At 35.4% G+C, this 25,078-nt stretch overlaps 1 protein-coding gene across 10 annotated transcripts in view; it reads right to left on the reverse strand.

Annotated features, from left to right (window-relative positions):
- TANK (TRAF family member associated NFKB activator) overlaps positions 1-25,078 on the reverse strand; it is an 87,545-nt gene that overhangs the window by 13,373 nt on the left and 49,094 nt on the right. For 7 of the 10 annotated variants that reach the window (XR_003437906.1, XM_027130082.1, XM_027130067.1 and 4 more), the window contains exons 3-4: positions 19,384-19,495; positions 18,152-18,270 (exon numbers count right to left, since the gene is read on the reverse strand). Coding sequence is in view for 9 of the 10 variants with exons in the window: in XM_027130082.1 (XP_026985883.1) it covers positions 18,152-18,270; positions 19,384-19,495 (231 nt within the window). In the remaining variant the exon portion in view is untranslated. The remainder of the gene's footprint in view (positions 1-18,151; positions 18,271-19,383; positions 19,496-25,078) is intronic. The other 3 variants (XM_027130098.1, XM_027130108.1, XM_027130057.1) reach the window with 1 other exon arrangement.

The following is a 25,078-nucleotide window of genomic DNA, read 5'->3' on the forward strand; positions in this document are numbered from 1 at the left end:
CCCCACAACCTAAGAAAAAATTTCGAAAGAGACCATAACATGTTAGTTCAAGAAAAAGCAAAGCAGTTCTCTGACATTTTGAAGTAGGGTTTATCTAAAATGGGTATAGAATGTTAATATTATTTTCCACTGTAGCAATCGAACACAACTTTCTGAAAAAGATCATTTATTTTTTCAAAGGATTTAGGATTAGTATAGCTAACAGCAACTCCAACATTTTCCCCAGAAACTCAGACTTTCTTTTAAATGCTAAATGATCTTACCTAATGAAGACTACTCAGTTTGCTGAGCATCCCAGAGAGTAAGTAAACGTTAAAAGAGATAATTTGTATTTTTCTATTTTCAAATATTATCCAGGTGGACCCCGCACTGCAGGAAGTTGAAGTTATTACAACTTCAAATAAGAAAGCAAGAGAATTCTGAACATTATATTTTAGGAGATTTTAACATTAAATCATTCAACAAATGAATTTATTTTGAGGTACTAAAACTTAAAATACTTAACATTATAAACTGTTCCAAGTACTAGTTTGGAAATGGCGAACTTGTGGAATGAATACTGAAATAAGAGTTTTACACGTCGTACTTTTCATTTACACTTCCAGTATGGCACTGGATAAGTCATTCAACTAAATCATTAAGATAAACCCATTTGAAGCAGTTGGAAGACGTTGTGAAATGATTCCTTAAATTTCCTCTTATGTAAATTGGGAGAATTTGTTTTAGTGTAAATCAATTTAAGCTTCTCATAGATGTGTATTATATATAAAAAAGGTTCTGTTCAAGACTTAGTTGAATATGCAATGATATTTAAGAAGGAGAAAAAACAAAAAGTGGCTAATATTTAATTAGTCCAAAACCTTCTTATTCTTAATGCAGCGATAATGGGAAATGTTTTTGTGTTGGAATCCAAGATCTGTTAGATACCAACATTTCTAAGAAAGAAATGTATATTTTCCCCAATGCCTGCCTTTTTAATATTTGGTACTAAAAGTGAAAGTTTTTTTTTTTTTAATAAATCAATGTGAAAAATACAGAGATGATTCACAATAGCCAAGATATGAATTCAATCTAAGGGTCAGTTGATGATGGATGAGTAGATAAAGAAAACGTGGTATATATACAATAGAATATTGTGTGTGTATATAAACACACACACACACACACACACACACACACACACACACATATTTTAAGGCCGAACACATCAGCTTTAAAAAAGAAGGAAATCCTGTCATTCGAGACAATATGGATGAACCTGAAGGACATTATGTTATGTAAAATAAGATAAGGCAGGCACAGAAAAACAAATATAGCATGATCTCACTTATATGTGGAACCTAAAGAAGTCAAACTCATAGAAGCAAAGTAGAACGGTGGTTGCCAGGGTTTGGGGGGTAGGGCAAGTGGGAAGATGTTGAGTACAAAGTTTCAGTCATGCAGATGGATAAATTCTGGAGATCTAGTGCATAGCATGGCAACTACAGTTAATACTACTGTATTGTATACTTGAAATTTGCTAAGAGTATAAATCTTAAATGTTTTTACCACAATAAAAAAGAAAAATAACCATGTGAAGTGATGGATATGCTAATTAGATTGACTGTGGTAATCATTTCATAATGTATACATACATCAAAACATCATGCTATACATTGTAAATATATAATATTTTTATTTGTCAATTTATAGCTCCAAAAAGCTAGGGGAGAAGAAGAAATGCAATAAAAATTTTTAATCAGAATCATGTTTTTTCTTAAAAATTTTAAGCAACTAAAGTCAGCAAAATTAAATTGAGTTATGGAACTTTTAAAGATGATTCAATTCAAATTCATTAATACCTCTCATATGGAAGGAATCTAAACTTTATTTATTTATTTATTTTGACATTGTACCAATTTATTTGATTGCCTGAAGCCATATACTTCAAAAGGAAATTAAAAACAGAAACGTTCTCTTCTTTATGGTATATAAGATAAAACAACCTCTTAGTTATTTTTTCCATTTTTTTTTCCAGAATCTAAACTTTAAAAGGCTAATACTGAATAAAGGTGGTAAGTCTTCAATGATACATATTTAACCTATAGCAATGACTATCGCTTTATTCCAGGGTTCACATCAAAGATTCTCTCTAAAATTTAGTTGAGATCCTTTCATGCAAAAGGAATATTTATTTTCAGGTGGCTCAGGCAACTGAGTGTAGCCAATATTTGATTTCATTTCTGAGATTACGCTTTTAAAACAGAAAAGAGCTATGTTCTAACTTGGAACAATGTCAACCAAGAAGTTAGCCCAGGTGAGATGGCATGGGTTAGTAAAGGTAATATAAACTGTGGAATAGTTATAAATACTAACTTAATAAAATTTATTACAGAAAAAGAAAAAATGAGTAGTGGAAAAAGAAAGTGAAAATAAGGTATCACTTAGATTTTTGAAACTAAGAATGAAATGTTAAAGGAGAAACTGAGGTTGAATTTACCAGTTTTAGATATATTGAAACAAAATGTTACAGTGAAGTCAAGCATTGAATATGGCTGAATTAGGGAGAAAGTGAAGAGCTTAAGGTAGAAAATAGGAACAGAAAAAAGTTACAAGAGATTTGATAAGAATATAAAAGCATATTAAAAAAGAAGTTTGAGACAAAAGGTAATTTAAAAAAATACACAGAAATTGTATTTATACGAACTTATGGCCATGTGAAATCTGTGGTTCTGTCACCCTCAATAATATTACTGAAAATCTAGAAAAGCAAGAGGAACACAAATCCTAGGAGCCTTGTCTGTTCTGCATGACACAGTGTGCTAGGCAAATCCACTGCCAGTGCGGGAACAATTCCAGGGCAAAATGGGCTCCATCCCAGAGTTCTGAAGGAAGAGGCAAGAAAATAAACAATATAAAAATAAAATTAAATATCCCAATTACTTCCAAGTTCTTTACAAGGTTTTGGTTTAACGTAAATCCCCCAAAACTTCTATCAATTCAATGTTACGATAAAACATTAAAAAAAAAGTTACCTTTCTGATTAATTTTCTTAATAGGAAGAAGTATCTAATTGTGGGAATGCCTTTTCATGCAAAATAGAGAAATAACGTAAGTGACTAATTTTAAAAAGTAAGGTTTCCCATACTTCCTTCACCCCTTCTCTGAACACTACTTTAAAATGAAATGATTTGGGAAAATCCTTTTCATTAACTACTACTTTTTTGTCATACCACTACCATGGTGAACAGAAAATATCTTCATGAAAATAGTTGTTATTTAAGCAATTTGCACATATTAATTATTTAACTAAATCCACATAATCTTGTGAATTAAGTACTTTAATTTGATTTTAAAGTTCACTATAGTTACTAAGGGTCTGGAGAGATCAAATATTTGTCTACAGTCTAGTAGGTGGAGTAGCTGCCACTGGAACCCAAGCCTTACTGCCTCAGGCTCTTAACCTCTCAGTTTACAGGTCCCGACTGCTAGAGAAGTGAAGTAGTAGGGTTACCTAGCATGGTGAGGAAGATACAGAAGGGTAACATTTACACATTGCACCAATGCAAACTACTTTTAAGACTCTAAAACCTGTCTGTAATACAACAAATATATTTCTCAGTGAGGCATAGTTATAAGCCAAGTTTTGATGTTTAAATACTGCCTGGGGAATGGCCTTTGGTATGGCCCTTTTTGTGCTCAAGAATGTCCAAGAAGAAATTTACACCCCAAAATCACCCTAGATAGACTTACTCAAGTTCTGCCAAACCAGTTTACGTGTGAACAGAGGCAATTTGGCAATAGCTTCTTAACCAGAATTTCACAGTTTAAGTATTTCTCAGACTTGTCATTAAAAGTTAACCATTTGACAAAGCATGACAGTGGAGTACCTTACTGTTAATGCTATCCTCTCGAAACCTTAATTCTCTTCCTGCCTTCCTAACTACCTCCTAATAGATGACTGGGCATAGTTATAGTAGCTGACTTAAAATCTTTGTCTGATAATCTCAATATCTGCATCATCTCAGGGTTGGTATCTGTTCCCTTGAAACTGGGTCATATTTTCTTGACTCGCCATATGTTGAATAATTTTGGACTGTACCCAGAACATTGTGAATATTATGTTGGGGAGATATTCGGTTATATGGTGCCAAAGAGTGTTGATGTTTTTGTTTTTGCAGGAAATTAAGTTGGTTAGACTCAGACTCCAAACTGTCACTCCTCTGAAGAGCAGCAGCTCAGATCTCAGTTCATTCCTTTATGCTTCAGCTGCAAACTGCTTTCAGTTTGCCCACACATCCTTGGTATTAGGGAGAGCCAGAGACGGGCTGAGTTTAAACACAGAACTTCAGGTTTACTTTCTCTGGCTCTCTCCTTTATGGGGCTCCTTCCTTCTCTGGTGACTGTGGTTATTCTGGGACCATTTTCCTTTCTGCTTCTTCCAGCCAGAATGGTGGTGGGCTTTCAATTGGAATTTTAGCCACTGGAATTGTGGCCACCCTCAGGACAAAACCACAGAAAACTCGGAATCTCCCATTAGTGACAGTACTTCACAGTAGTGAGCAGCTCCTCCTTCTTGATACCTTTTTGGCTACCAGTATAATATTTAGGTTTTCTTTTTGAGTTTTGGTGTTTTCATTGGTCCCTGTTCTTCTTAGACTAAAAATGTAGGCATTCTCTAAGGTTCACACATGGGTACACTGTTCTTCCCTCATTATACACCTTTCTCTTATTGTTCATTCTCGTGTTAAGTCTATTGAGTATTCATTTCCTAAAGTCTGTATCTTCAGGCCCACCCTCTCTCTTGATAGCCACTCTCAATTCTCTTTCAATCCAATATATTTTCACTTGTTCTGCTGTCTATAGTAGAGCACCACATTTTAAAATATAACATAATCAGGGGCTTCCCGGGTGGTCCAGTGGTAAAGAATCCGCCTTACAATGCAGGGGACATGGGTTTGATCCCTGGTCAGGGAACTAAGATCCCACATGCCGCGGGGCAACTATCCCACGTACCACAACTACTAAGCTCATGCGCCTCAACTAGAGAGCCTGCGTGACGAAAACTATGGAGCCCATGCGCCCTGGAGCCTGCGTGCCACAACTACAGGGCCCACGCACCCTGGAACCTGCGCGCCACAACTAGACAGAAGCCCACGCGCCGCAACAAAGAGCCCGCGCCACAATGAAGACCCGATGCATAAATAAATAAATAAATAAATAAATAAATAAATAAATAAATAAATAAAAATAAATATTAAAAAAAATTAAAAATAAACCCAATCACCTCTTCCTCAAATCTGGTTCACACTTCTAATCTTCATTTTCCTTTGTTAATGCAAGGCCATTCTCCTTAAAATAAAAAAATCTTAGGGAAAGATAAAACCTTCAAGAAACTGAGATTAAGCATTCCTAGAATAGCAAAATTCAAAACAAAACTAGGGGTCTGATAAAGGGCTACCAACTTTTTACTTTGCCAAGAAAAAACTTAGTAAAAACAACTAACTATAAAGATCTATTATCTTCTTCATGTAAAAGAGAAATGGACATTTATCAAAAAAGTAGAAGGGAGAGTTTTTGTTGTTTTTTTTTTGCGGTACGCAGGCCTCTCACTGTTGTGGCCTCTCCCGTTGCGGAGCACAGGCTCCGGACGCGCAGGCTCAGCGGCCATGGCTCACGGGCCCAGCCGCTCCACGGCATGTGGGATCTTCCCGGACCGGGGCACGAACCCGTGTCCCCTGCATCGGCAGGCGGACTCTCAACCACTGCGCCACCAGGGAAGTCCCGAAGGGAGAGTTTTAGATTCAGCTTTACTAAAAAGTTTTCACTCTGTCCTCAGGACAAGATGAGAAACAAGAGCCGGGGACAAGAACAGGGATTCTGTGGCTGCAGCATGGGGAAAGAGGAGGAAGAGAAAATGTTCAAATCAGCAGGAGCAAGAAGGAAAGCAACATTTACTGTGGCCACTGGCCATCCAGCAGGAATACATTCTAGGTGACACTTTCAGGGAATCTGGACAAGTCAGTGACCTCCTGCACATCATTATTTGGATGAAATGTAGAGGGAAACATGCTGCCTTAATGTTAAATAGTTAAGAGCAATTAGAGGTCGTAATAACGGTGGGTAAACCCATCCAATAAGGAATATAAAAATCACACCACTATTGATAAGCATAACAGGAGAGAGAAAATAAAAGATACCCATCTTGGAATTATTTGGTTTTCCAAAAGGAACTTACCAGAGAAGAAAAAAAAAAATCATAGTTTAATGACTTACAGAATGCCTGGGAACTACCTTACAATAATTTTATCAGGATTCTAGGATCTATCTATTTATCTTAGAGCCGAGTATCAAGTGTATGGAAAGATGTCTAATTGGCAAAGAAAAAAAATCTTTCAGGTAAAAAAGCTTTCATAACATGGCAAGAGTGCCTTAAGCAAGCAACAAAGACACTGAAAGAACACAGCATATTACGTGCAAATGATAAATTAGGTGTGACCTCCCCATCTCTCCCCCATCAAATTCTAGCAATATCTTAAAGGGGACTACAAATTCAATAAGAGTTGGTAAAATACAATATTGGGAAAAGTGCTAGCTAGAGATTCTATGGTAAAATGAAGCTAAGTAGTTTTTTTTTTTTTTTTTTTTTTTTTTGGCCACGTTACGTAGCTTGCGGTATCTTAGTTCCCCAACCAGGATTGAACCTGGGCCCTCAGCAGTGAAAGTGTGGAGTCCTAACCACTGGACCACCAGGGAATTCCCGCTAAGTAGTTTTCTTACTGTTGATTTTGGATCCTATAACACATTCTTGTGCCTTTAAAAATTACCATGAAGAATACATACTATGCAACATTTCACAAGTCTAGGGTTCTGTGGAATAGCTCAAGAAATGCATCAGGCACCACACCAGCTTTTAACAGCATAATGCAACACTTTGCATGTACAGGCATCCATTTGGGTCCACCCTGTGTCCCCCACCATGAGACCAATGCAAATATAATGCTCTAGCTGCTTGCTGTTCTATAAATAACAGAGATCTTTTTTACTCTGATCCAGGAGCCTCATGTCTTCTTCCACCATCCATGAAGTTATAACTTATTAGCTTGTAGGTAGGGTAAAATCAAACCCCAGACCCTGAAACTCATGGGGTCAACAACTGTCACAGTAGTATTAAATATTATTTGCCTTTTTTTTTTTTTAACTGTGTTGGCATTTATACTGATGATACAAAAGCAATGGTGAGTAAAACTGCTGGTGCCTGAGTATGACCAAGGCCATGTTACCAAACTGTACTCATTGTATTCTTCAATGCCGTATACTCGATCAAAAAGGAAGCCAGTTTCACCTAAGAATATCCTTGATGATGACATAGTAAAAACTATTAACTTTATTGAATTTTGATCCCAAGCTAACATTTTTTAGTATTCTGTGTGACAAAATGTGAAATATACACAAAGGACTTCTATTTCATACTGAAGTACAGGGGGAAAAACACCTGTGCAAGTGTTCGAGCTGCAAGTTGAACTAGTCACTTTTTTAATGGAATGCCATTTTCACTTGAAAGCATGATTATCATGCAAGCTATGGTTATTCAGACATTTTCTCAAAAGCAAATGAAGCTAGCTTCCCACTTTAAGGAAAACAACTGAAAAGATTTGTTGTTTACGAAAAAATTTAAGTTTTCAAGTGCAAATTTTGGAAAACTTCTGTTATAATAATCTTGACGGCTGCCCAGTATAAAGACTTTTCTGATGAGATCAGTGATGATGTTAAATGTGAGTTAAAATATTATATCATGAAATAAGTCAATATTTGGAAGTTGTGCATAGCTCCCTGAACTGGTATTTTCCAAATGACCAATTCATGATGCTACAAAATCATACATAAGTAAAAGACACATTCGAAGTACAAGACAGACCAATGGCTTTTAATGTACCAGAAGAGTTCACTGGTTTCAGCTTTCATACTGCAGCTAACATTAAGAAATTACCACCTGCCAAGTTTTGGTATAGTATCAAAGGAAAATATCTACAATTTCTAAAAAGGTTATTAAAATACTCTTCCCTTTCCCAACTACGTATCTGTGTGAAGCTGGATTTTCTTCATGTAATTCCACCAACCAAACAAACAAAAAAAACCCCCCACAACCCGCCCCCCTCCAAACCACCCACCACAACATATCACAACAGATCAAATGCAAAAAGCATTTCTAACCAAAAAACAAATATCTTTTTTTTTTTTCGCCACGCCATGCGGCATGTGGGATCTTAGTTTCCTGACCAGGGATCAAAACTTCACCCCCTGCATTGGAAGCGCAGAGTCTTAACCACTGGACCGCCAGGGAAGTATGAAGAAACAAATATCTTTAAAACAGATTTTGAGAACTTTTAGGATGATAGATTATAATATATTAATAAGAGAAACTAGATTGATTTGGAGGGCTAGCCCCAACCTACTGAGGTTGAAAAAACAGCCTTTCAGGCCTTGGTCAAGATAAATCACGGAAGAACAGAATACAGTAACTCTGTTTAGTGGGCTCTGGAGAAGAGTAGAAAAAAGAAAAATGGGAAATGTGAGAAAGGGTACAGAAAGGGGAAATAAGGGGAGAAATACCATATTAGAGCTATTTAAATCTTCTTAGAAGCCAGGGAAGAGGATTTAAAAAGTGATATGCCACTTCTCGTTTTCTTCTCCCCTCAAAAATTATTTCTAGTGTAATAACAAAGCAAAAACTAAAATTATGTATTAAATTAAAAAACAGAGACTCACCAAGATTAACATAAAGAAATCTGTTGCATTTCTTTACACTAACAATGAAGTATCAGAAATGGAAAGTAAAAGAACAATCCCTTTTAAAATCCCATCAAGGGGACTTGCCTGGTGGCGCAGTGGTTAAGAATCTGCCTGCCAATGCAGGGGACACGGGTTCAAGCCCTGGTCCAGGAAGATCCCACATGCCATGGAGCAACTAAGCCCGTGTGCCACAATTACTGAGCCTGCGCTCTAGAGCCCACGAGCCACAACTACTGAGCCCGCGTGTCACAACTACTGCAGCCCGTGTGCCTAGAGACTGTGCTCTGCAGCAAAGAGAAGCCACTGAAATAAGAAGCCCACACACCGCAACAAAGAGTAGCCCCTGCTCGCCGCAACTAGAGAAAGCCCGCGCACAGCAACGAAGACCCAACACAGCCAATAAATAAATAAATTTATTAAAAAAAAAATTGCATCCAAAAATAAATAAAATACTTAGAAATAAATCTGAGCAAGGAGGTGAAAAGACTTATAGCTGAGAACTACAAAACACTGATAAAGGACACTGTAGATGATTCAAGGAAATGGAAGGATATTCCATGCTCTTGGATTAGAAAAATTAATATTGTTAAAGTGGCCATACTACTCAAAGCAATCTACAGATTTAATGTGATCCCTATCAAATTACCCACGATATTTTTCACAGAACTAGAACAAACAATCCTAAAATTTATATGGAAACATAAAAGACCCAAAATTGCCAACACTATCCTGAGGAAAAAGACCAAACCTGGAGGTATAACCCTCCCAGATTTCAGACAATACTACAAAGCTACAGTAATTAAAACAGCATGGTATTGGCACAAAAACAGACATATGGAACAGAATAGAGAGCCCATAAATAAACCCACACACTACGGTCAATTTATCTTTGACAAAGGAGGCAAGAATATACAATGGAGAAGAGACAGTTTCTTCAGCAAGTGGTTCTGGGAAAGCTAGATAGAAATCAATGAAGTTAGAGCACACCCTCACACCATACACAAAAATAAACTCAAAATGGCTTAAAGACTTAAATATAAGACATGACACGATAAAACTCCTAGAAGAGAACATAGGTAAAACATTCTCCAACATAAATCATACCAATGTTTTCTTAGGTCAGTCTCCCAAGGAAATAGAAATAAGAGCAAAAATAAACAAATGGGGCCTAATCAAACTTATAAGCTTTTGCAAAGAAAGGAAAGCATAAAAAAAATGAAAAGACAACCTACAGACTGGGAGAAAATCTTTGCAAATGATGCGACCAACAAGGGCTTAATTTCCAAAATATACGAATAGCTCATACAACTCAGTAACAGAAAAAAAAAAAAAACCCAATCAAAATATGGGCAGAAGACCTAAATAGACATTTAACCAAAGAAGAGGTAAGATGGCCACCAGGCACATGAAAAGATGCTCAACATTGCTAATTATTAGAGAAATGCAATTCAAAACTACAGTGATTTTTGCAATTCAAAACTACCTCAAACTGATAAGAATGGCCATCATTAAAAAGTCTACAAGTAACAAATGCTGGAGAGGGTGTGGAGAAAAGGGAACCCTTTTACACTGTTGGTGGGAATGTAAATTGCTGCAGCCACTACGGAAAACAGTATGGAGGTTACTTAAAAAGCTAAAAGAGAGAGAGATGCCATATGATCCAGCAATCCCACTCCTGGGCATATATCCAGAGAGAACCATAATTCAAAAAGATACATGCACCCCAAAGTTCACTGTGGCACTATTTACAATAGCCAAGACATGGAAGCAACCTAAATGTCCATCAACAGATGAATGGATAAAGAAAATGTGGTATATATACATAATGGAATATTACTCAGCCATAAAAACGAATGAAATAATGTCATTTGCAGCAACATGGATGGACCTAGAGATTATCATACTAAGTGAAGTAAGTCTGAAAGAGAAAGACAAATACCATATAACATTTATACGTGGAATCTAAAATATGACACAAATGAACTTATTTATGAAACAGACTCACAGACATAGAAAACAAACTTATGGTTACCAAAGGGGAGAGGGGGTGGGGGAGGGATAAATTAGGTATTTGGGAATAACAGATACAAATTACTATATAAAAAATAGATAAATAACAAAGTTCTACTATATAGGACAGGGAACTATATTCAAAATCCTGTAATAAACCATAATGGAAAAGAACATGAAAAAGAATATGTATATATACCTGAATCACTTTGCTATGCACCAGAAACTAACACAACATTGTAAATCAACAATACTTCAATAAAAAAAACAAAAACAAAACCAGAGACTCAAAACAGGAAAGAGTTAGGATGAATTAATAATTCAGATTTGGAAATAATTTCTACAACAGAAGCTTCAATGTAAACATTAAAATGATTTGGATATCAATTTTCTTAGAGTTTGTGATATATTTATTATGACACCTTGGGGAAAACTATGAATTTTAATGAATAAACTTGTTGAATAACTTTTTTCCTTCTAATTATTATTCTACCAGAGAGTCTATAAACAAAGATTAATCTCTAGAGAAAAGTAATATAGAAGTGTTACATATAAAAAGAAGGTATATTTGATCCAATCTCTAAAAACAAAACCAGGGGGAATGGGACATTTGCTCTGACCAAGAAGGTAAGTTGCTACATACACACGTTTTCTCCAATCCTCTGTAATCCCCAGGCTAGGCTGTCATGTGTCATTGTATAATGGGCATTTCTATCTAATAAGAGATGATGAAAAGAAAGAATCGAGCCTTAAAGGAATATAAGGATAAATTTTTTTTTTTTGTTTTTTACAAAGGTGAGAACATAAGCAGTCATATTTTTTTTAAAGTTCCTCTCTCAGGAAAGGTACTATGTGTTTTGGTAATGTAAACCATATTTTACCTTGCCAAGGAAATCACTTGATAGTTACATATCTTGACTAATAATATAATTTCTAACTTCTGTTCAAATAATAAAAACATACTTAAAAACAGGTGTTTTTATCATATACCTGTATACGATACTCTATTTTAAAGCATTTACAATGTATATAAAACCAGGTACCTGACAATAAACCTAACCTATAAATAAATATAGTTTAAGAGACTTGCAATAGAGAAAGTATCTAGATGTTGAAAGAAGCTATGGGGGCCTGAAACTCAGATGGCGATCCCCACCTAAGTGGGTGCTGCTCCTGAAGTCCAGAGTATATGAGATATGAACAGTTCATGGATGGAGATGTCATCCAAGACCTAGATTTGTGAGGCTAGGATTTTATAAGCTACAGAAGGCCAGACAGCAGAACAACTTAAAGTTCATACAGTGTCTGCCAAAACTGTCATATATAATAACTGGAGGAATACACCATGGGCAAATGCCTTTCACTGAAGAACCGTCTACAGAATAAAGAAACAAAAATAAAGAATAAGGAAACAAAAAGAAGCACTCTCTCCTCTGAAGTCATGATTATGTAATTTTAAAAAGTTATAGTAAATGAAATTGCTCTTTCAAAACCCTCAGTTTTATTCTTACTTTTTTGCCGTACACGGGCCTCTCACTGTTGTGGCCTCTCCCGTTGCGGAGCACAGGCTCCGGACGCGCAGGCTCAGCGGCCATGGCTCACGGGCCCAGCTGCCCCGTGGCATGTGGGATCTTCCCGGACCAGGGCACGAACCCGTGTCCCCTGCATTGGCAGGCGGACTCTCAACCACTGTGCCACCAGGGAAGCCCCCAAAACCCTCAGTTGTAGCTTTCAGTTTATTTAATGTTCTCCAAAGTAGCCTGGAATAATATGGGTTCTTGCCTAGAGATTATTCTTTTTCTATTAAAATGCTGCACAAAATTTAAGTTTACATATCTATGCACATACTACCACATAAGCAAGTTAAGAATTTGTTTTCTTTCCCCTACTTAAACTAAATGTTGAGTGCCTGATCAAGCCTACCTTCAGCTCACTGGGAATTTTTATTTTTAAATTAAGGTCCTATATGTTTTATCTGTACCATAAAATGATAATTAGGATTTCATTTTGTCATGTAATTAGGACTTCACATTGTCTTTTAATTTGCTTGCTAATTGCTTTGGGTCTCCAAATTTTGTTTCCCCAACCAGATTGTAGCTCCTTAAAGGGGAAAGATCTTACTCTTTTTTTTTTTTTTTTTTGGTATTCCTATCAAGGACTAGCAAGACTGGGAAAATAGAAGGAGTTCAATAAATAACTTCTTGTCCACTCAGCCATAAAAAGAAATGAAATTGAGTAATTTGTAATGAGGTGGATGGACCTAGAGTCTGTCATAGAGAGTGAAGCCAGAAAAAGAAAAACAAATACCACATGCTAACACATATATATGGAATCTAAAAAAACAAACAAACAAAAAATGGTTCTGAAGAACCTAGGGGCAGGACAGGAATAAAGACGCAGATGTAGAGAATGGACTTGAGGACACAGGGAGCGGGAAAGGTAAGCTGAGACGAAGTGAGAGAGTGGCATGGACTTATATATACTACCAAATGTAAAATAGATAGCTAGTGGGAAGCAGCCGCATAGCACAGGGAGATCAGTTCTGTGTTTTGTGACCACCTAGAGGGGTGGGACAGGGAGGGTGGGAGGGAGGTGCAAGAGGGAGGGGATATGGGGATATATGTATATGCACAGCTGATTCACTTTGTTATAAAGCAGAAACTAACACACCATTGTAAAGCAGTTATACTCCAATAAAGATGTTAAAAAAAAACCCAAAAACTTCTTGTCTAACTGATTGACAAGCGAATTTTTAGACATCAGCTTTCTTCAAACATATCAGAGCTTCTATGTTTACTTGCAATTGACAGGTACAGCACATCCTACTTCCTTAATGTTAGCACTGATGGCAGCTCCACAGCTCCATTACTGTTTTACTATTCTAAACCTATAAAATCTTTCCTGCTCCTCAAAGCTACCATGTATCTGCTGATCTAATCACAATGATAGCTACGTTAGAAATTTGCCAACTGTCTAACTGGCATCTTTCAGTAACAACTGCATTCTTTGTATTTTTTTTTTTTTTTTTTTGCGGTACGCGGGCCTCTCACTGTTGTGGCCTCTCCCATTGCGGAGCACAGGCTCCGGATGTGCAGGCTCAGCAACCATGGCTAACGGGCTCAGCCGCTCCGCGGCATGTGGGATCTTCCCGGACCAGGGCACGAACCTGTGTCCCCTGCATCGGCAGGCGGACTCTCAACCACTGTGCCACCAGGGAAGCCCCATTCTTTGTACTTTTAAACTTTTGTTTAAAGCGTATAACTCAGATGAAAAAAGATGTATAAAGAATAAATTATACATAGAAAATCAGAAATAAAGCATAAAAACATCTCTATACACATGAACACATGGTCTCTAAATAATTAAAAGTTCAAATAAACTCATATAATATATACTTTGTATCTCGGATCCTAGAATCTGAAAAAACTTTATAACATTCAATAACGTCTATATTGGTTATTAAATCAGAGGGCAGTTTAGAGTTATTGAATGAATGAGTGAAGAAAATTTACCAACATCACTAAATTCTTTTATGTATTCTACATTTTTGCTCTCTATATTTTCTTGTGTCAAAACACTCTAGGACTTTTGTATAACTTCCACACAAAAAAAGGGATAGAAAGATGACAAAATCTTTTGTCACACCCTACACACCTAGGGTAGCATTTAGTTTGCAACTGAAGTGGTTCCCAGAGCCGTATTATAAAAAAATCTCATTTCCAAGATCATAAAAATGATCCAGGGGAACTCCCTGGCGTTCCAGTGGTTAGGAGTCTGCGCTTCCACTGCAGGGGGGCCTGGGTTCGATCCCTTCTCAGAATTTGTACTTATATTAAAATATAAAATTTGCTAAATAATAACTGCTATCATGACATATGTTACTATGTCTGACAATGGTGTCCTGCAAACAAGATAGTAGTCTTTGCCAAGAATAAGTGTATGCATTTTTGTGTTATTTGATTTCTTACAATTTTTAACTTTTAAAGTAATAACATGCGACAGTTTCTTGGTGCTCTAAAGCACTGCTCAGCTAATCTCCTCTGGAAAGTCTATATTCATATTAGAATTTTTGAAATTATTCTTAAGATAATAAGCTATGATTATTTCTTTCCTCTGAGATGAATAACAATAGGATTCAGGTGAGTCAAATTCATTATTAAATTCTGCCAGGTTCCTTTAGCTCTCATCAATATTTATCATATGGTAAATGATGTACTATGCTGCCCCCACGCACACCCTTGATCTTTTGGTACCCTGTTCTGTATACCACAATCAACAATCCCTGTGATGCTTTTATTTTTATTTTTAAAAATATTTATTTATTTAGGCTGTGCTGGGTCTTAGTTGTGGCATGTGGGCTCTTTTAGTTGTGGCATGTGGGATCTAGTTCCCTGATCGGGAATCAAACCCGGGCCCCCTGCATTGGGAGCACGGAGTCTTAACCACTGGACCACCAGGGAAGTCCCCCTGTGATGCTTTTAAATACAGTAGGTCTACAAAATCTTTGATAATCTTTTTTTTTTTTTTAAAGAAGAACTTATTTTATCTCTGGAGCACTTAGTGACTTGTTTCTAATGAACAGAATAAAGTGGAAGCAAAGGTGTGATTTTAGAGACTAGCTTGTAGAAAGCACTGTGGCTTCCTCCTTGCTCTCTTGGATCTCTTTCTTTGTTACTCTGAGGAAGATAGCTGGCACACTGTGATGAGAGGCCCATGTGGTGAGGTATCTTGCCAAAATCCATCTTGGAGTAAGCCATCTTGGAAGTGGATCCTCCAACCACCGTTAAGCTTTCAGGTGACTGGAAGCCCTTGGCCACATTCTGACTTCAATCACATAAGATCCTGAATCAGAACTACCCAGCTAAGTCACTTCTGAATTTCTGACCCACAAAAAGTGATTAATAAATAGTTGTTGCTATATATTGGGGTAAATTTGGGGTACTTTGTTTTGTTTTTTTTGTTTTTGCGGTATGCGGGCCTCTCACTGTTGTGGCCTCTCCCGTTGCGGAGCACAGGCTCCGGACGCGCAGGCTCAGCAGCCATGGCTCACGGGCCTAGCCGCTCTGCGGCATGTGGGATCTTCCCGGACCGGGGCACGAACCCGTTTCCCCTGCATCGGCAGGCGGACTCTCAGCTACTGCACCACCAGGGAAGCCCGGTACTTTGTTATATGATAGATAATACAATGAATCCTATCTCAACAAGAAATACTGTACAAACTACAGTGGTGTACAAGAGGTGAAACTCAAGTTTTCCATTAAACTGAGTACTTCTCCTCTAATGTCACTAAACTACAAGCAGAATACTAAGGGTCATCCAATGACACAGGTTCTGCGACCTTGACTTTTTTATGTCCTTTTAGAAATCAAAGGACTCTTGCATGCTCTTTGTGTAGGATTTCTATGAACAGACTAAACTATACGTTTCATGTTTCTCAAATACAGTTTTCTAAAAGGTCCTCTTTTCCCTCAACATATTCCTTTCTCCTCCACTCTATGTGTCTCATTTTCCAAGGCAGCCATAGTTGCCATTTGCCATAATGTCTGGGGGTCTTTCCCTTTTCAAATAACCTATCCAAGTCCCAAACAAGGTAAACAGTCCTCAAACTACCCACCAAATAGGAGGAGGAAAGGACTGTGAGTGGTTAGCAGTAGCCTCCTTCTGTTGTTGGTTCAAAACGTTTCTATTAACTCACTAATTCATTACAGAGGCTAGGCCAACTGATTGGGAATGTAATTTCTAAAATCAGTTAAGTTTTTCATGACACAGAGAACTATATTCAGTATGATAAACCATAATGGAAAAGAATATATATATATGTATAACTGAGTCACTTTGCTGTACAGCAGAAATTAACATAATGTTGTAAATTAACTATACTTCAGTAAAAAAAATAAAATCAATTCGTTTTTGAGAAGGCTAATAAAAGCATATTGAAAACAGAAAATTGTGCCATTATCTTAGCCATTTCTGCATACTACCTTCTAGGTTTTGTCTTGTGTATACATGCATACTTTGACAAAATTGCAAGCAACCAATATGGAATTTTTTCATTTTGGAAAAACCTTAATGATATCCATGCCAATCAAACTCCTTCAGGAAAGGATTTCAATTGTATTACCTAAAAGTGTATTTAATTATAACTTAATTAGCTCAGATCAACATATATGCCAATGGAAAAGATTTTAATTTCAATTGGCCAGTATTTTTCTAAATTAGGACTAATTTTTGTAACGCATATATAGCCAGCTCTTAAATACTCAATAAATCCAATTTATCCATTCTTTTAGAATATATTTCTTCCCTTTAATCCTTTATATGTTTAGTGCTCATTAGCACTTTGGCTCTAGATACATAAAGGAAGATTAGAAAACTGAAATATAAAACTGCTAATTTTTATTATAATACAAAAAGATTGAGTTGATGAGCTATTCAAAGAGTTAAATACGTAGCTGTCAAATAAATCTTTCCCCTGTTAGTAAAGATAATTAAGAGAACTCACTGAATTTAGATTTATTTCCTACTTGGAGCTTTATATTTTTCCCTCTTGTGGTCTGTCAACAAATAAGGTTATAATTGATGCAACATTATTAATTTTTTGGAAATAAGCTACCTTTGACATCATTTCTGTTACTTACACTTAATTTCAGCCCAGCTGTTCAGATATATATATATTTGAGACATAAAGACATCTTACAAAATTAAAACAAACATAATTTAAAAAAGAAATCTGTTTGAAGGTTCTCTTTGAACACTAATTGACAAACTCTAAAACTTTCATAATGACAAATTATCCAAATTCAAAATAAACTAAATTATTAATATATCTTAGAGCCTTTCACATTATCCCCTTTGTTCTAATCAAGACTGCTACTTTCAAAAATACTTTCTATGTACTTGAACTGCAGATATTTTATTATTTTCAGAGAAATGTTATAATTGGAATAAATATAAGAATTTTGACTAAAAATTGATGATAAATCATGACATTTAGAAGTCTCTGAAACAGGAAAATGGTCTGCAAATATTATTTACTTAAGCACTAAATTTATGTCAGCATTTTATAGTAGTTCAATGATTTTAAAATGTACTATAACAGGCTCTATCACAAAATTGTATTCTAAAACTCAGAATCACTGTTTCTGAATTTTGTCTTTTGCAAAATAAACCTGAACATGTTCCAGTGGCACAGTTTCTTGTGTTTACTAGCAGTTTTAGATAAACGGAAATTGGAGTGGGGGTGAAGAGAGCTGAATGATTCTCCACCGTTCCTGCCCATCCCAAATGTGACAGAATACTGACTAAATAATTCAAGAAGCCCGATTTCTCATTTATTTCCTTTAGGGAATAAACTGGCAGCGCAGTCTACCTTTGATTCTTTTTCTTTTGGTATTCGTGATTTTACGTTATCATGTGGCTGATCCAGAGTGAAATTATTCCTCCTTGCTTCACTGTCTTCAAGCAGGGGAACACAGCCATAACTGTTATCTGTAAGACAAAAACCTCTTAGACATAAGTGGGAAATCCTTGTTTTTGGTACCACCTGGAAAAGTAAAAAGAATACAAACCCAAATCCCTAATTTTAAAGAGTAGAGATTTTAAACTATGAATTTAAAAAATTCTTTAGATAATAGCTACTTTGACAATTTGCCCATTTAGATTTTGGCATATTTGATTCATATTTTTTTACTTTCATTCCCACTAAACGCACAAAACCCCTACTCTTCCAATATCAGTAGTATATAAAATATGTAGAATTTAGAAAACTAGAAGTATGTTCTTTGTATCTTATCATCAGCAATGTAATTAAACTTTTATTTAAGTCATATTTTCAGGTATGCATTTCTTGTTTATGATAACTATTTGCATAATACTCTATGCTTATTATTAAAAAATGAGAAAATGCAGACATGCTGAAAAGAATAAAAAAAATAAAAGCTACCCACAGTTTTTATTATCTGTGAATTATTCCTATTAACATTTTGGTTTATATTTTATCAGAATTTTTCTTTTCCAATACATATAAATTCACAAAAGAATCTTTTTTTTTGCATAGATAAAATTACATTTATTTTTTATCTTGCTTTGCTCAGTTTGCCATATGTCATGAATATGTCTCATGTTTGTAACTGAACACCTATTATCACTTTTCTTGGCTACATAGCTGTTCACTACACAAATGACTGTAATTTAACTGTTGAACATTTATTTCTAGTTTTCCATTATTAGAAATTATACTGTGATGAGCATCCTTGCATATATACCTTGAGTACTTAAAGAAATATCTTCTTATGATATATTCTTAGGACTTGAATTTTTGGTTTAAAAGGCACAGACATTTTAAAAGCTTTTGCTATTTATTGACAAATTGTCTTCTAGGAAGTTTTATCAACTTAAGAGTTCCACCAGATAATATATGTGAATGTCCATTTTCCCATTTCCTGCAACTGTTCATTTCTTAAATAAATGTAACTGTACCACAGTTATTAAAATATCAGAACTACTGTAAAACAATGGAGAAATAAAATAGAAAAACTTAACTTCCATCTTTCTTTTCTCCCAGAGGTTTAAGAAATAAATAAAAATTTAACATGAACATACCTCGACTGGAATTCACAAGAAGTAACTGTGATTTTAGCTTGTCAATAATAGTTTGTTGAAGTGACAGCTGTTCCTGTTGCTCACGTATTCTCTGCTCATAGTTCTCAGTCTGCTGACATGAAAACCAGTTAGCCTGATATTTACTGACAGACATGTACATACATTTACTGCCCCTTAATAATTACATATAGATATGAGTTACCCATATTGCCATTTCCCAGGTACTGGAGCATTTATTTATGAGCTAAAAATAGGATCCAATAATGCATTTATAATCATTACACATAAGTGATTTAAAACGCTTTAAACACTGTAAAATTTTAAAAATCTTCTTAAAGAAATTTCAGTTAGGAGTTCAACGTATAGTTTCTTGGATAAAAATTATAATTTAGAATTTAATCCTTAATAATAACAAAAAAAGCATGAATGACAAAATGGATATTAAAGTTATTCTATAAAAATACCCACTAACTTTAAAAAGTGAAGATTTCATGTCTTTTAAATAAACACACTTTTGAATTTACTTTTAGAGTACAAAAACACAAACGAAGTAGCTATAGCTAAAACACTATGAAAATCAAAGGGACATGTACAAATTATAAAATATATTGATCAGAAACTTCTAAGATTAAGTTTTAAGAAGTCAAGAGAACACATGGTTAATCTCTAGTGGATATCTTAAATACCACAATTTCCCTTATATTTTTAATCCATTCACCTTACTATTTCATTGCAGTGGCTGTGAGAATTCAGCAATGAAAGAAGAACACGAGTTTGCATTAGAGAATACAAATGTTGCAAACCCGAAATTTGAAAACGTTCCATTACAATTATCAAATTAACACGAAGTCTGAAAAATATATGACCAAAGAATAATAGAGAATTCTTTAACAATTTCTATCACTAAAAGAACATATAAATGACTAAATTGTAAATTCCTTGAAATATGAAATGGGGTTCTAATAATCTTGGACTGTCCTTCAATAGATACTAAATATACTATTTTGAATTGATACTTAATCAAAGTTCAAAATTAATGAAGCTCTATTATTTTCAGAGATCTATAAACCTAAAGTTCTTTATATACACAGCTGTTCCTAGATTCCCAAAGTAAATTAGCTTAAGAAATGAAAGCAAAATACCACATTTTCCCAAATAAAAGGTGAAATTTTATAAGTATTACACTTCACACATGAGTAACTGACAAAGCTGGTAAATAACCCAACTGGTGTGTTGTCTTTGCATGTTGCCTGAGGGTGGTATCATATAACTTGATACTCCCATAGAACTCTGCAAAGTAACTTACACATAGGAGGAATTCAGTACATGCTTATTGAAAAAATAAAATAAAAGAAATAAAGAATCCAATTAAAAGAAAATCCAAGTAAATTTTATTATAATGAATAAAAGAATGAGTCTTTTGAATCTGTCTGAACCATATGTCCTATGACTAGGAGTCTGAGAACAGAACCTTGGATACCAAATTCCAGTCGAGGGCCAGGCTTCCCCAAATAAGACTTCTTATTCCTACATAAACTTACATCCAAGCCCCTAGGAAGAGTGGGTAGGTTGACTGTAAGAAGGGTTTAAACCTCTAATGCAAATTCTGTAATACTTTAAATTTACCTGGCTACACAGAGCCACCAGGGCTGAGGAATCAGCAAACACGCTGATATTACAGTCTGTACTACCTACTTCTGTGTATTTAGAACTTTCTCTAAAGAACTCAAAGCTTTTCATAAATATCAACGAAAAATTACCCATTCTTTCACTATTCTTTGAGAGCTATATATATTCTACTATCCAGCATTAAGTAACCAGTACAAAAAACTTAGTAAGTTAGAGACGGGCCCAGAATAAATGTATAAGTTATTCAAGCCTCAGTCCATTCTCCATGTACTATATATTTTCCCCCAACCTTAATGAAAAAACAAATGACTTGTATTTTCTTTTGGAACCAACTCAGAAAGCCTCTGCCAGGTAATTTTCATCTTCTAGTTTCTGGCTTAAAAATATACTTTAGCACACCTGCATATAACATATTACAATAAATGAATAATGCTGAAAATGTTTTCATTAGCTGGAAAAAAAATCTATAGATCAACAATAATTTCAAGTTGAAGTTTCGAACTATTTCTTAAACAACTTAACAAAGTACTTTATAAACTTAAGCAAATTCTGTAATAATTTAAAAACCAATACTCTGGAAGTATAGCAGGGGAAATAGAACAGCAATGACCCATGTTCTTTTACTGTTCTTTCCACATACTTACATTATATCAATTACAGTAGTCTAGCCTAAATGTTTATATGTATGATTTCCCTTTAGACTATGACCTCCTCAAGGGCAGAGACTATTTTCTCCTGAGTACCCCATCTCCAGAGTACAGCAGAGTACCTAGCACACACTGAGATGCTCAATAAATATTAGTCGAATAAATAAACTGAGTTTTATAAGGAAATATAAGAGAAATAGATATGCCTTCAGAAGTAACCTGAAGGAATGGAGATAAGGTTTTGCTTACATTTCTATAAGGAAAATAGGAAAAATAGAGACAGTAGGTCAGTAGGTAAATAAGACAAAAGGAAATTAAGTTTCAGAAGATGGATGCAAAAAAAATAGGCCATGTCTGAAGATTTTCTTTTTCTGGGAAAAAAGGGAAGCTTATACTATCAGAAAAAAACGTACTAATTTGAGAAGAGAAAATACTTATTTAGAAAATAGTATAAAGCTTCTGACCACAAGGCTATGAGAGGGGAAGTCCAGAAGAGGATACTGTATCAAACTGGGAAATAACCAGCAGAATTCAGTTTACTTGCTATGTTTGGAAACTAACAGGAACAAGAAGTTTGGTTTTTTTTTCTTTTTAGTAAATGCTTTTGTTCACTGAACAGATGTTAACAAACTTACTATCTGAAAAGTCTTTTTAAAAGGTCAGATAATTGTTGCACTGTCACAGTATTTTTTTTAAAAAAACAGTACAATTAAAAAGCAAGTACATTCCAGCACTACCAAAGACCCAACAAAACAGAAAAATCACTAACAACCACATTGAAAACGTACAACAGCAATGTCTTGTCAACACTTCTGTACAGAGCACAGACATGACAGCTAAAACAGACAGAAGAGAAGATGCTTTTGACAGCCAGTGTGTGTGAATGATTCTTTGAGTCAGATGGCAGCAACAAGTTACCAACTAGGAGATCTGCATGACAACTAACCATCCATCTGTATCAAACACCATCTGGCCGAGATGACTCTGGCTTCTGTGTATTTGACACTCCTTCCAGTTCCAAAGACTAGCAAAACAAGTGGTCTATCAGCATCTAAAGAGGTAAACAGGTACTTAGGTACTTGGTGCCAGAATGTACTTTGTATTCTTTCTCAGTGTTCAAAAGCAAAACTTAGAACAATGGTGATTAAATACAGTACACATCTTGAATTTACTAAAAATGGTTGTCCATACATACTCTCGACTATCATAAATAAAGCAAAAAGCTTATCTTAAGAAATGTCCCTTTATCCAGGCAAAATTTCAATCCATCTTCAAAACTAAGGCAGCATATTCTCTATAATTTTGGACATACAGCTGCTCAAGTTTTCATGGGTTTCATAAATATTAATATAGAGTTCTATAAATTGAATTTTTTCCTACTGCTGATACTGAAAATTCTCATTTTTCATAGTTTCCAAAGCACGTATTTCCTAAATGGGAAAAAAAGTTCAAGTGTCCTTAAGTCATCCATAATTCTCTAAATAGGTCAAACATTATCTCTTCTCATCCTCAAGAACTAATCCCAATATTCTGAGACATACCATTCTTTTCCTCTAAGTATAGAAAGAATAAAAATTTTAGTAAATATTGAATGGATTAAAAGAAAAAGCCTTGGTTTAAAAACCTTTCAAACTGTTCCAAGATTAACAAAGAGGACAAAAGCTTTATTGAAGGATTTGCTTGGCTACCACAAAAGCTCTCAATAGGGAGCTCCACAGTTCATGAAGGAAGATAATTAAATATTAATTATTCCAATACATAACACTTCAGACACAAACTAATTGTCTTATCTTGAAACTTTGGTAAACTAAAAACCAACTTCAATTTTAGGTTAAAAAAAAAAGAGACGGTATAGGATTAAAAACTCGGAGATATGGTTTACACGGCTCATTGCTAAACCATTCTCTGCTGTATTCTCCTATAACTAAGAAGTTATAAACCCTGCCCTCTCCCACCTTCCTGATACCAAGACTCACCTGGGAGATCTGCAATTTGACAGATCAGATTATCAATCTGATTATCTACTATTAAGTGACAGTGCTGTCACCAATTTCTCTGCATGCCAAATGGTAAACTATTTTTATTTTACAATATTGCATTTTGGTCCTGATTAATTTATTCAGCTTCTTTGAGCTGAATAAATTCAGCTGAATAAATTCAGCCTTCTTTGAGCCTTTCTTTCACTTTGAAATGAAAATAATATTTACTTACAGGATTGAAGGAGATTGCTTATTATGGTACATAATAAGCTCTTTGCAAACATTAGTTACTTTCCTGTAATAATGAACAACGTTTCCACATAATATCTATTACTATAGCATGTAGTGCATACGTCCATTAACTAAAGCTCTAATTATCACCGTACATAGGCAATTTGTCACCAGACTTACCACACAACCACCCCATGCTCTAAGCCAGTTTCTCAGTCCTTCTAGTTCACTGTAATCTAGGACTCAGAAGCTTCTCTTCAAGAAATCAGTGTGGTATCTCCATTGAATCAAAAACATTCTGTCAAGCAAAAAAACAAACTCTGGTTGTTCAAAGTTTACAAAGAGACAAAATAGGCTCAGAAATGATTAAGAAACAAAATTGTCGTTAAAAACTACAAAAGTAGCACGTTTGTTGAAAACAATGCAAAAAACAACAAAATGTCCACCATTACCACCATAACAAAACCCCAGATACGTACAAAGTAAAAGTGACAGTCTCTTCCTTTACTTTGCTCTCCTTTCCTCCTCAGAGGTAATTACTACTGACACTTGGGCATTTGCCCCTTCAAAACTTCCGTGTACATGTGTATGTATCTTTTTTTAAAAATGTGAACTGTTTTGCAACCAAATTTTTCATCAACACATCATCATCATATGATCATTTCACTGACTACTATGCTCCAGAAATTAGAGAGCTTTATTTTCTCTATCTCACTTAATCCTTAAACTAACCTTCTGAGATTATTTCCCACATGTTATAGATGAGAAAACTGAGGCACAAAGAGTTACAAAATAACCTGCTCAAGGTTTCTCAGTAGGTAGTAGAGCTGGGATTTGAATACAGGTTTGCCTGACCACAATGCCCAAGACCCTAAATAAGCACCATGGCTAGACTCATGTGAGTCTATCTAGCTCTACCAAGGTCCTCTTTTTGCTATATATTCTCCCTTCGGGCAATCTCATTCCCAGTGGTTGGTTATTTCCCAGACTTTCAAATTCTCCTTCTAGCAGAACCCTCCTTTGAACTCTATATCTATGTGGTCAAGTGCTCCTGAAAAAGCATTCAAATTTTACTTACTCAAATCCGATGATCTCCTCCCTCCAACTAACAAACCCCTCAAACCCCCCGCAACCCCACCAAATCGGTCCTTTTCTAGCATTCCTTCTCTCAATACATGGCACCGCTATTTATCCAGAAAGCTACAACCA

The sequence above is a fragment of the Aethalodelphis obliquidens genome, unplaced genomic scaffold (genome assembly GCF_003676395.1).
Source record: "Aethalodelphis obliquidens isolate GAN/ISIS:26980383/991018 unplaced genomic scaffold, ASM367639v1 scaffold2, whole genome shotgun sequence".
NCBI classification, from domain to species: domain Eukaryota; kingdom Metazoa; phylum Chordata; class Mammalia; order Artiodactyla; family Delphinidae; genus Aethalodelphis; species Aethalodelphis obliquidens.